This window comes from Onychomys torridus, chromosome 8 (assembly GCF_903995425.1).
Source record: "Onychomys torridus chromosome 8, mOncTor1.1, whole genome shotgun sequence".
NCBI classification, from domain to species: domain Eukaryota; kingdom Metazoa; phylum Chordata; class Mammalia; order Rodentia; family Cricetidae; genus Onychomys; species Onychomys torridus.
Genome location: NC_050450.1, coordinates 94,304,836 through 94,317,939, shown reverse-complemented (window position 1 = coordinate 94,317,939; position 13,104 = coordinate 94,304,836). Strand labels below are relative to the sequence as shown.

General features: G+C 46.8%; 1 protein-coding gene across 2 annotated transcripts in view; it reads left to right on the top strand.

The window, feature by feature from the left end:
• Ern1 (endoplasmic reticulum to nucleus signaling 1) overlaps positions 1-9,767 on the top strand; it is a 101,029-nt gene extending 91,262 nt beyond the window's left edge. For both annotated transcript variants that reach the window (XM_036197068.1, XM_036197067.1), the window contains 4 exons: positions 342-469; positions 4,170-4,293; positions 4,638-4,705; positions 5,761-9,767. In XM_036197068.1, the coding sequence (XP_036052961.1) occupies positions 342-469; positions 4,170-4,293; positions 4,638-4,705; positions 5,761-5,973 (533 nt within the window). In that variant the 3' untranslated portion in view covers positions 5,974-9,767. The remainder of the gene's footprint in view (positions 1-341; positions 470-4,169; positions 4,294-4,637; positions 4,706-5,760) is intronic.
• Positions 9,768-13,104: the final 3,337 nt, after the last annotated feature.

Sequence of the window (13,104 nt, the reverse complement as noted above, 5' to 3'; positions counted from 1 at the left end):
GCCCAGGTTAAAAGAAAAAAGCCTGGTGCCATGCATCTATAACCCCAATACTAGAGAGGCAGAGACAGGTGGACCCTTGGGGCTTCCTGGGCAGCCAGTCTAGCTGAATTGATAAGCCTCAGGTTCAGTGGGGGAAAACATTAGGCGGAGAGTAACTGAGGAAGAAGACATTTGACATGAACATCGGACCTCCACGTGTGCGCACACACACAAACATGTACACATATATGCAATAGATACACACACATGTGAGGGAGGCATGCAGGTTTTCAAGGTTTCTGATAATTTAATTTGGTGTTATAGGTTGGAGATAATAGGTAATTTATTTTCCTCCTCTTTAGAGGATGTCATTGCTCGTGAATTGATAGAGAAAATGATTGCGATGGATCCCCAGCAGCGGCCCTCTGCAAAGCATGTGCTCAAACACCCATTCTTCTGGAGCCTGGAGAAGCAGCTCCAGTTCTTTCAGGTACCAGTGTCTGTCTCTCCATCAAATTATTAATGCCTTCCAGAGTCTGAAAAGGGAGAAAGGACAAAGAGCAAAACAAATGACCTATAGCCTATAACCAAGACAAACATGATTGACATTTGTGTTAGTAAATTCAATGTGTGTATTGTAAAGGGGGATGTATTAGAATCACACAGTACAGACTGGGTAGTCCAGCAATGGCCATCTGCACACTGGAGAGACTGAGAAGCCAGTAGCTGCTCAGTAGTCCCACTTTATGCTGAAGACCTGGAAGATTTCCTGAGAGCCCCTGGTCTTAGTCCATAGTGGAAGGCTGAAGAAGCAGAGTTGTGATGTCAGTGAAGGATGGCAGCAGAATGGGATAGATGTTCTTACCAGCAAGAAGCACAGGCCAGCAGGCTAGACTGCTTTCCCTCAGACCTCTATATCTACCGACCTGTCAGAGGGTGGTGCCCGTGCTGGGAGAAGGTCCTTTGTTCTAGGCTAATCCTTTCTGGAGCTGCCCTCACAGACCTACTCAAGCATGTCTTAGTTGATCATAGATATGATCAAGTTGACACTAAAATTAACCATCACATTTTAAGTTTTTTTCATATGAATAAAAGTATAATTGAGCCGGGCAGTGGTGGCACACGCCTTTAATCCCAGCACTCAGAGGCAGAGCCAGGAGGATCTCTGTGAGTTCGAGGCCAGCCTGGGCTACAGAGTGAGATCCAGGACAGGCTCCAAAACTACACAGAGAAACCCTGTCTCAAAAAAAGTAACAACAAAAAAGTATAATTGAGATCAAACTATATATAGTGTTATATCCTGCTTTTTAAAAAATATATACAAAATTATGACTATAACACTCTACTATATGAATCTACCCTAATTTTTTTTTATCCCTTTAAAAGATTAGGTTTTTTTTTTTTGTTTGTTTGTTTGTTTTGGTTTTTTGAGACAGGGTTTCTCTGTGTAGTTTTGCGCCTTTCCCAGAACTCGCTTTGTAGCCCAGGCTGGCCTCGAACTCACAGAGATCCACCTGGCTCTGCCTCCCGAGTGCAGGAATTAAAGGCGTGCACCACCACTGCCCTGCAGTTTATTTTTATATTATGTGTATGAATGTTTTGCCTGCATGTATGTCTGTATACTACATGTGTTCCTGATGTCTGTGGAGTTCAGAAGAGGATGTCGGATCCCATGGAAATGGAGTTACAGAAGGTTGTAAGACACAATATAGGTGCTAGGAATCAAACCCAAGTACTCTGTGAGAGTGGGAAGTACTCTTTTTTGTGTGTGGGGGGGGAAGTACTCTTAACTACTGAGCCATCTCTAATTGTTAAACTTTATATTCTGGGATTCCTAATTACACAAAAGTAGACTAAATGCTCTAAGAGAGCTCCTCTTAGCCATCCTCCAATTTTAGCAGGTATTAATTTCTGTGCTCTTCCATACCCCAGATTATTTTTTAAGACGTATATGATATGTATGTATGTATATACATCATGTACTTGCCTGGTACCCACAGAGGCCAGCAGAGAGTGTTGGTTCCCCTGACACTGAGTTACAGATGATTGTGGGCTGCAACATGAGTTCTGGCAATGTCACTGTCCTCTACAAGAGCATAAAGTGCTCTTAACTGTTGAGCCATCTCTGTAGCCCAATCCTAGATAATTGAGAAGTAAATCTCAGATACAATATAATTTCATTCAGTGTCACAAGTTTAAACATTTCTTTCAGAAGATTTTTCTATTGTCTTTTACTCAGATCTCATTTTGTTTAGTATACACTTTCCAGCTAAATTTTAAGATCAGTAACTCTGACAGCTCTGTGGGTTTTCTGACATTGTCAGGTGTCTTTGTATAGACTATTTGTGGGTGTTAGGTGGCAAGAGAGGAGTAAACCAAATGCCTCCTCTGCTGTGAAGAGTAGTGGAGTGGGCCGCAGGACTCTCTCTCGGAGAGCACCCCGATGTAGAGTGGACTCACATCATCTGGAGCTGACAGTTTGACACCGCAGTGGCTAGAGTGACATCCCAGACTTTCTAGATGGTTTTAGTCACTGCTCTGTCCTCCACTCCTAGTGAGGACACTGCCTGGCCCGTTGCTGGTGCTTAGCAACCATTCAAATGTCTTTGGGTGAAGGGTCCAGTATCTCATTCCAGGGCAGCAGTGGGTCTCACGATTGATCACTGTGTGCTACAGGATAGAACATTAGAATTCTCAAGTCTAGGTCATGGTCACTTTAATGACAAAATAAACAAAGGAATAAAACTTATATATGAAGACCTTAACCCCACCATAAAATAGTGTATCTAAGTTTTATATCTGGCAGACACAGCTGTCTTCTGTTCCTTTCAACTAGCTGTAACCAAAGTAGTTACTTTGCAACTCCAAAACCTGTCTCCATCATGCCCACTGGGACAGTCCAATCCCTACACGGTTCTATTTTTTTACACTTATTTATTTATGTGTGTGTTTGTCAGTGTATATGTGGAAGTCAGGACCTCTTGTAGGAATCAGTTCTCTCCATCCATCATCTGAGTTCAGGGATAACACTCAGGTCATCAGGCTTGGTGGCAAGTACCTTTACCTACTGAACCATTGCCAGCTTTTCTCCAAGGCTTTTCCCCTATAATTTCAAGTCAGGAATTCAGCCAGTGCACTGGTCATGATAGCTTTCACCTGTAACCTGTAATCTCAGCACTCCAGCACAGAGGTGGGAGCAAAAGGATCGTGAGTTCAAAGTCATTTTCTTTTCTTTTCTTTCTTTTTTTTTTTTTGTTGTTGTTGTTGTTTTTTGTTTTGTTTTGTTTTTTGAGACAGGGTTTCTTTGTGTAGCTTTGGAGCCTTTCCTGGAACTCGCTCTGTAGACCAGGCTGGCCTCAAACTCACAGAGATCCGCCTGCCTCTGCCTCTCGAGTGCTGGGATTAAAGGCATGCGCCACCACTGCATGGCTCAAAGTCATTTTCAGCTATGTAGCAAGTTCAAGGCTGGCCTGGGCTACATTAGACCCTGTCTTGGGAAAAAAGAAAAAATTATCCAGTCTGATTTTTATCTTTATCAAAGAAATATGTGGCTGGCTGTGTCAGGGCTCATCATTCCCTGCCTCTGAGCCGATCTTATTGGCAGGGGCTCTGAAAGGCTAGTTCTTAAGGTACCCTCTCCTGACCCTCCCCTTCCTTCTTCCCATGCTTGAAGCCCAGTAGGGCCCACAGACCCCACACCCATCAGCCAGTACTCTTAAAAAGAGGGTTCTGCCTCATAGTTTCTCGGGGAGGAGTTGTAACCTTCTGGTTAAGGATTTGAGATACCCTGTTTCAGGGATAGCCGAAGTACAGACAAGTTGAGCTTTCCCCTTTATGTTTGGCTCTCTGGGGGATGTGTTTTGTACCTACAGCTCTGTGTAAGTGTGCTTTGTGTGAATGTGAACTTCCAGGGGTTGATGCGTGCTCTACATAAGTATACCTCCATAACATCTCTCATTTGTCATGGAGGGAATCTCGGCAAGATGTATCTGCTCACAGGGAAAGTCAGTGGATCCAGGTAGTGAGCTGCCGGTACCTGCTGCCTAGCTTTGAGGAGGCTGCGGCCTGAGCCTAGAGGAGTGCCATTTGCTTAACAACCCACACACCAGTGGCTATCCTGTAACTTAGTGTAGACAAACGTGTAGTGCTCCTGACTCTGACCCAGCACCTGTTCCTGTTTTCCCTCACAGGATGTGAGTGACCGAATAGAGAAGGAGTCCTTGGATGGCCCCATAGTGAGGCAGCTGGAGAGAGGCGGGAGAGCGGTGGTGAAGACCGACTGGCGGGAGAACATCACTGTCCCCCTGCAGACAGGTGACCATGCAGCTATTTCTGAGAACTTGATATAGATAGGCAGGTCCAGCTGCTAGACTGCCAGATCCCACTTCTTGGGTTTGAGACTTATTTGAGCATGTCTTTGTGGGCTTGGTTCCATGGATGTACATTTATGTTTATCCCTTGGAGTGACAGGTTAGTGATGGTGTCATGCTCCAAGATGCCATTTCTGATCTGGATGAACTTCAGATGAATACCACCTTTATTTTAGTCTAAGAGGTAGCATCTTTTGCAGTGACTGAGAATCACTTTAATCCAGTTGCAAGAACCCAGGAGTCTTCTTTTAAAATTTACTTGCTTAACTATTACATCCCTTTTTCTAGATCTGCGAAAATTCAGAACCTACAAAGGTGGCTCTGTCAGAGATCTCCTCCGAGCCATGAGAAATAAGGTAAAGGGCTTGTGAGTATTTTGGGGGAGATGGCCACAGCAGATACCTCCTCCTTATATTCATTTCTGTGTATCTTTTCCCCATAATGGATTCCATCTTGTAGAGGCTTGGCAGCCTCAACTGGATTTGACAAGGGTCTTAGTTACTTTCCCGTTACTGTGAAGAGACACCATGACCAAGGCAACTTATAAAAAGAAACATTAACTAGGGGCTGGCTTACAATTTCAGAGGGTGAGTCCACGACCATCATGGCAGGGAGCATGGCAGCAGGCAGGCAGGCATGGTGCTGGAGCAGTAGCTGAGAGCTACATCCTGATCACAGGTTGAAGGTAGAGAAAGAGACTGGGCCTGGCATGGCCCACCCCCAGGGACACACCTCCTCCAGCAAGGCCACCTGCTAATCCTAACAGTCCTCCATCTGGGAGCACACTTTCAAATATATGAGCCTATGGGGACCATTCTCATTGCACTCACTACAACAGTAGATGACCATGTCTCCCTAGGGGAGTTTCTCTCCAGAGACTTTAGGATGCAGGGCTAAGCTCTAGGGGCCAGTCTCTTGGGACATAAGGGTTTCATGGTCTTTGCTGATTTATGGTAGGTACCCTCTGGCTGCTTGACAGACACCTTATAAGCACATTCTACCAGGGACTTTCTGGTCACTTTCCTATACAAGGCCAAGTCTTTAGGGATTTAGGGAAGGGTTCCTCTGTGTCCTCTTAGAGTCCTGGGAATGCTATTGACCTGTGCGGTCACTGAGCAGCCTTCGCACAGAGCTGACCTCAGATAGAAGCAGCCTGCAATCCTGTTAGGACAAACACTACAATTCCATGACCTGCATGTGAGGCCTGTGCTCCCTTCCAGGTGGCCAGCCCCACAGTGACGCTAAGGCCGCCCTCCTTAGGCTGAGCCTCACCTACTTCGAGCTCTGCTTCTGAAGGAGGCAAGCCCACAGGAAACTGGAATGTATTGTTGGAGCGTGAATCTTTCCTTACAGAGAAGCCCTTAGCACTGCCGTCCAGCTGCTAAAGCTGTGTCTCTCTGCTCGTTCACAGAAACATCACTACCGAGAGCTGCCCATGGAGGTTCAGGAGACACTGGGCTCCATCCCTGATGACTTTGTGCGCTATTTCACATCGCGCTTCCCCTACCTCCTCTCACATACCTACCGAGCCATGGAGCTGTGCAGACATGAGAGACTCTTCCAGACCTACTACTTGCATGAGCCCACAGAACCCCAGCCTCCAGTGACTCCAGATGCCCTCTGAGCGAGGGCAGCCCTTCTAGTCTGGTGGCCCCAACAGTGACCATGGGCCTGATTTCTGCAGTCCATAGCTTGCTGCGTCTGGGATTAGCAGGAAGACTAAGGTCTCAAACCAAGTGCCTTGAGCTGCTGCCCTGCAGCCAGAAGAGGATAATGCCGATCCTAGGAATCGGGAGAGGTGGCCCTCATGTATCAATCTTTCACTGGATGAGCTCCATTCCCTTTCACTGGATGAACTCTCTTCCACTTACTTTTCTTTCTACAATTCCTATGGGATGGCAGTTTAGAGACCTTTCAGTGAGGAAGTTTTGCCTACATGCTACGAGCAGCTTGGCTGGGGTGCAGCAAGTGTACCCTCTGCTAAAATTGGTTTGAGAGACTCAGGGTGCTAAGGAAGAGGACGTTCAGAGGTGTAGGTCCTGGAGATAGGAGGTATCTCCAAGTTACTGGTAGCCTGTGTTGCCCCGTGCAGCAAGTTGTAAGTGTGGGGCATGGAGTTAGAGACTGGTTAGCAATGCCTGTGGACAGCTGAGGTATGTCTGGGCATAGAAGGTGAAGAGGATGAGGACATTCAGTTCTGGATGCACTGCTTGCTCAGCAAGTGGCCTAAATAGTGGCCCCTGACAGATTGAATCCTGGCCGTGTGAGCCAGAGATGAAGAGTTCCCTGGTGACCAAGAAGGCAGCTAAGACCAGACAGGGACAGAGACACATCTTCAGGGCCAGAGGGGAGCAACTAGAGGGAACCTCTGAGTCACTTGGAGAGGCTCAGAACCAGAAGGTGAGTGTCAGGGCCCTCTGCCCCAGAGACTACCACATTAGCACACAGCTTGTGAGCCAAAGCCCTGGGGATAGAGAGCCAAGGCCAGGGCCACCACAGGCTTTTTAGGCCAGCTTTTATATTTCTGGCAAATTTTAATGAGTGTATTTTGATCATGTTGCATAAAGCTGCATTTGCATAAGTAAGTTAAATGTGGCTTGACGCTTGTGAAGAAGAAATGCAAGGTATAATATCTTCAGTTTTGTGTAGTACCAAAAATCACCATTCCCTCAAGAATGTAGAACATTCTCTAAGGCTGAAGAGTAAGACATTCTCGAAACACTATGTAAATGTATTAATGTCAAAGTAATTATTTTTCTCTAAAATTAATTTTTAACTTTAGTTCCAATCAGAATTTACTGTCTTCTCCCTCCCAAGAGCCTTAGGAGTTAGCATGCAGTCAGGGTCCTTGGAAGGAAGAGTCTGTGTAGACTCCCTGGAGCCAATGTGGTCCTGTTGTGTAGTCCTGGTGAGCTAAGGCTCCATTCTGTTCTGTGCTAAGAGTAGCCTTGGCAGCTTTCTGCACTACACTGACTGGAGTTCTTGCTGCTGCATCCCTGAGAGGTCTTCTGATGTACTGGTACCAGGGCCACTTACCCAAAGCTTCTTCTACTGTAGAATTTGATTAACTTTTTCTTAATCTCCTACATCTTTGAACCTCAATGGGTAATGCTGTTTAGACCTTGGGACCTCAGCCCCATGGTTGGCTTCCTGTTTATCTCTTGGCATAGCACTTTGCCAGGGTCCCAAGAGGGAACTCCAGTGGCAGGCGATGGAAGCAGTATGGTCTAACAGGGTTGCCTCAGGGATGCTGTTTCCCTTTTTCCTCAAGGCTAAGTTTCCCTCTGGGAAGTGCTGAAGTCTTTTCTAAAGGCCCAGCTGGTGTTACTCCCCAGTCTGCTTGGGGTCAGCTTTTTAAATGTCCTTGCCACTTAGCAGATCAGTTTCTAACCAATGAAAATTTCAAAAGTCCTCTATTCATCATACTTATCTGAAACTTTATGTAGAGCTAGGTGGACATGAGACACTTGGGAGACAGATGAAGAGTACAGAAAGACTTGTGCCTTTTAAAGCCTCCTGAGAGTCATTAGCACACAAGTGTCAGGGCAGGAAGAAAACTCAAGTGGGTAGGAAGGGGTTTGCCCCGCTTGTGCCTTATAACTGTCACATCTCTGAGTCAGTCAGCTGTGGGCAGCTCACCTCTGTCTGTCTTCTAGGAACCAGGCAGTTGTTAGCTCTCCAGGTGTGTCCTGAAAATGCTGTGGGCATCTGGGGTGCACAGCAAGAGACGCTGCCTGCCTTCAGGCCAGGGCAGCTCTATAGGCTGTTTGGATCCCTGGAAGACTGCCCGGTTGTCTACAGGTCATCTTCAGCTTTAGGACGGAGTTGAGCTGTGTCTGGGATGTGTTATCTTTGTTTAAACTTGTCTATGTTGAACTTCAAGTTCAGGAAGTGTGCCGTGTCATTAGGCACCAAAGCACTTGCACTTTTGGGAACATAGCTGTCACTTGGCAAATCACTAGGCCATCTAGAGACTGAAGGTGAACCCCTGCAGAGGTGTCCCCCTGCTCTCAGTATGGCAGTGGCTGTCGACTCTTCCCATGATGCATTGCAGAGAAGGTGGAGGTCTGAGGTCCGCAGATACAGCCAAGTGCTTTCCATCAACTTTGAAGATAGGCATGAGCCTCTCCTCAGAGTCCACTTGATTTTATGGAAGTTTTGTGTACACGTGATTCAGTTAGCACCTGCAGCTTCTTTCTCCCAAATGAAAGGCTCATCAAGTAGCTGCTGCCGTGACCTCCTGCAGAGCCACCTCTGGCTGCAGGCTCTCCTGTGCTGACCACTGGTCTTCTGCAAGGCTTTGGTCCCACTCTCCAGCTGTGCCAGGATTCTCTTCTCTATGCCTGAGTCTGCTCTCTGGTCACTGTCTTCATCATCACAGTCCAGAGGTGAGGAAGAGCTGGAAGAGTGAGCAACAGCTGCCCTGGAAAGAGCCTTTTGAAATTCCCTGTTTGCCCTTCTCTGTGATGGGCTTTCCAACAGTTCCATCCTTGCCTATCACTCACATCTAGAAGCTGTGGTGTTGGCCACCAGGGCCTGCCATCAGCTTCTCCTGAAGGTTAGCAGACCTCCAGCTGAGGCCTGAATTCTTTAAAGCCAAAGCGCCTGCTCTCTTCCGCAGTCTTGGTTTTCATTATGAACTAGTGATTTTTCCAGGTGTGATCCTGGTTGCTTTGGGCACTTAGGCCTCTTCTGTACTCCTAGACAGCCACAGAGGCACATCTGCTGAGCCTCCCTCTGGAGCAGCCTCAACCATACTGCTTGCCAGAATCCTGTTCTCCATGTGTTTGGTGGGTATAGTATTCCTTCCCAGTTGTCCCTAAAACTGTGACAGTCCCCACTCATTAAGCATTACCAGCCAGCTCTGCGGCGTCCCCACACAAGGACCTTGTGTGGTTCTTTTTGCGATGACCTATTTATTGAATCTATTTATATTTATTTAATTTTTACTCTGAAGTATACTGGTTACAATTGCACTTGATTAAAGCAGTCAGATCTGTTTGGGACAATACCCCTGACCATTTTAAACTGGAAAAGGAAAAGTTACACTGTATCCTGCCACCTTATGGTATCCTTGTCTTTAAAGGGTGAATAATTTGGTCTGGGTAAAATGTTAATTTTTAGATGATTTTTTTAAAAATCTTGTGCCATGTGTCTTTGTGGACAGTTATTTGTTTAATTGATATGTGCTGATTGTGTGATTCACTCCCCTTCATGGAAACTAAAATATTCTTTTAGCTTTATATTTTATAAACTGCCAGATTGTACAACTTTTATGTGTATTTTTAAAGCTCATGATATGAGGGCCATTATATGAGTTTAAATGGCCTATTTTTGTACCTCCTGTACAGTTTTATAATTCTGCTCATTGATGAAGGTGACTTAGCTGAGCCAACCACAAATAAAGGTAGTTTTAGATTTGGGAGTCGCTTTGCTTCTTGTTTGTTTTTGTTTTCTGAGACAGGATTTCTCTGTGTAGCCCTGGCTGTCCTGTAACTCACTCTGTAGACCAGACTGGCCTTGAACTCACAGAAATCCGCCTGCCTCTGCCTCCTGAGTGCTGGGATTAAAGGTGTGAGCTACTATTGCCCAGCTTAGATTTGGGAGTTGCTTTGCTTCTTAAAGACTGGAGTGCTGCTTGAAGCAGGGAACCGGGTCCACCATCTTCTTCCAGGGATGCAGCATCTGAGTGGCCTGAGCAGCTGGCTAAGCTGATGAGAAAATGGGTCCCTGGTATCTACAGCTGGATTCCAGAGCTAGAACATCGTCTTGAGGGCTGTCGAGGAAAAGGCTGCCTTGAAATGTGCAAGAAATTTTCTGAAGTATTATTTAACTGAATTTCAGGAAGGTGACCCATTGGGACTGACCTGCCACATATTGGGAATTAGGCTTCCAATCAGTCTGGGGTATGTGTACGGTGAGTGGGATTCTGGACCAAGATACCTGGGAAGAGCAAAGAACTTGTGATTAACTCCACTAACAAAGCCCTGGAAATGTGGGACAGTCTGACCTGTTACATGCTAGCAGCTCACCAGACAGCTGTGCCCCAGGGATGTGCTCATGTGGCTACCATCCATTTAGAGTCTCCTATATGCTTTCCTATCCTGTCTGGAGAAGTCATGGAGCCTTCTTGCTCTCGCCCCAAGACAAGGACTGTTTACCAAGTATGGACCCCAAGATCCCGCCAGCCCTAGAACAGCTTATCAGGCACTGTGTGGATGCTGACCATCCCCTCCTTTATGCCTTAGGAGCCTCTTAGGAGGGTCCTGAGACTTGTGAGCATACCTTTCCCCTGAAATACTAAGTCTTGGACCCAGCCATGTCCCCAGAAGACTGAGACCAACCTCTTCCATGATCCATAAAAGCCTAACTGAAATTTGGTCCCCAGATAACACTCTGAGGGATAGTAGGGCCTTCAAGAGGTAAGGCCTTGGGAGAAACGGGGTGACCCTAAGGGGATCTGGGCTCCTCCCCTTCCTCTGCTTTCTGATCACAACTGAGTAGTTCTCTCTCTGTTGGCCTCAGGGTGGCTAGAGAGGCTGCTGACAGGTCGGATGGGAAGGACACCCCAAAACTCTATGATCTCATTACAGTCCTTCTGCCCCTACCTCCAGCAAATGCCATCCTGATGTAAGAATCAGGCATGAATTGTCTGGGAGGAGCAAAGCAGCCTGGGAAATCCAGTGTCCAGCACTGTCTACCTCCACAGTGAGAGGGTCACTGCCAGGTACCACTGTACACTAAGCTGTAATTTAACCTGGTACTATTCACTGATTTAAAAAAAAAAAAAAAAAAAAAAAGAGCAAACAAACCCTGTAAACCCTGTGCTTGTTGGATTTCTCCATTCCCAAGCAACCACCCCAGCCTCTTCCTAAAGAAACATGACACTCCCCCTCGTCCCCTGTAGTAAGAGTTTTCCTGCCTGGCCCACAGTCAGGACAAATTTCTCTCACCCACCAGTCCCACAGCTGCTCAGATCCAACCAAGTAAACACACAGAAACTTATATTGCTTACAAACTGTATGGCCGTGTCAGGCTTCTTGTTATCTACTTCTATCTTAAATTAACCCATTTCTGTTAGTCTATACTTTGCCACATGGCTTGTGGCTTACCGGTGTCTTTACATGTTGCTTTCCATGGCAGTGGCTGACAGTGTCTCTCTGCCTTTGCCTTCCACTTCCCAGAATTCTCCTCTCTCCTTGTCCCGCCTATACTTCCTGCCTGGCCACTGGCCAATCAGCATTTTATTTCTACAGATCAATATACACAGCAGTCCCCAGCTGAGCACACTGGTTTTATTAATCAATGAAATGGAAGTAAAGAGGGAGAAGGGCTGAGCGTAGTCATACTTGCCTTTAATCCCAGTACTGGGAGGCAGAGGAAGATGGATCTCTGTGAGTCTGAGGCCAACCTGGTCTACAACGCAAGAGTATTGCAAGCAATTCAAGTCCAGCTTGGTTCTTAAGACGTCTACTTCTGCATGTCCTCCCCTGATGTTTATGGATACATTTTACATCCGTGTATATCACCCTCATTAAAAATAGTCCCTCAGGGAACTGGAGAGAGAGCATACTGGTTGAGAGTGTTAGACACTCTTTCAGAGCACCCCAGTTTGGTTCCCAGTACCCACATGGGGTGTCTCACGTCACTCCAGCTCCAGAGGATCTAATGCTCTCTTCTGGCCTCTGTGAACACCTGGACTCATGTGCACATACCCGCATGCAGACAAAACATAGATACATATAATTAAAAACAAAATAGTCCATAGAACTCGCTGGTGACTCATGCCTGTGACCCAGCCCTTGGGAGGGGGCTGAGGCAGGATTGCCACAAAGTCTAGACCAACCTAGGTTATCCAGTGAATTTCACGCCAGCCTAGGCTACGGAGTGAAATCTTGTCTCAAAACACACAGTTTCTCGGGGACCCATCTGTGTCCAAATCTACCTTTGAACATGAAGCAGCCACCCTGCCCAGAGATACAATTCTCTTGCCATTTAGAGTAGGTGGCAGGATGCTTACTCTCTCCACCACTAGGAGGCGCTCGTGTGCTGTCCACCCCAATTCCTCCTGCAGTGGATTGTTCGGTATGACCAGCCTAGCTGCTGATCTGACTCCACACTCTGGTGGGATTTCCCTGAAATGAGGCTAGGGTCCAGACCAAAGAAGACCATATGTGTATGGGTGTTTTGCCTGGATGTATGTTTGTACACTACACACATGCAGTTTCCATAGGCCAAAAGAGAGCATCAGATCCCTTGGGACTGGCATTACAGAGTGAGCCAGTGAGTGCTGGATTGAACCCAGGTCCTTTGGAAGAACAGCCAGTGTTCCTAACCACTCACTGGGCCATCTCCCCATCCCCCCACCCCTCCTACCCCCTGCAGGCATCTGGCTTTCTAAACCCAACTCCTTCATTAGCTGGTAGTTTTCTATGTAACCCATAGCCACAGCACTTCTCGTTGTGAATGAACATTGATCAGACGATGTGCCACCCTGTCCCTTGTAGAGTGAGGCTGATCGTGGGGCTGGGAATTCTGGGAGCCCCTGCCATAGTACAGGTGCCAGATGTCCTTGCCACCATCTACAAAGACACAGAGAAGCACATCTCCAAACAGCAACTGTAACAACCAAACTTCATTGTGTGCCTGTTGTTGACAAACCCTTAATCAATGCTTTACAAGTTACCTGTGTAAACCCGAGATTCCACACTGACCCACAGCCTCTTATTTAGGCTCTCAGCCAGTGGCTCTCAGT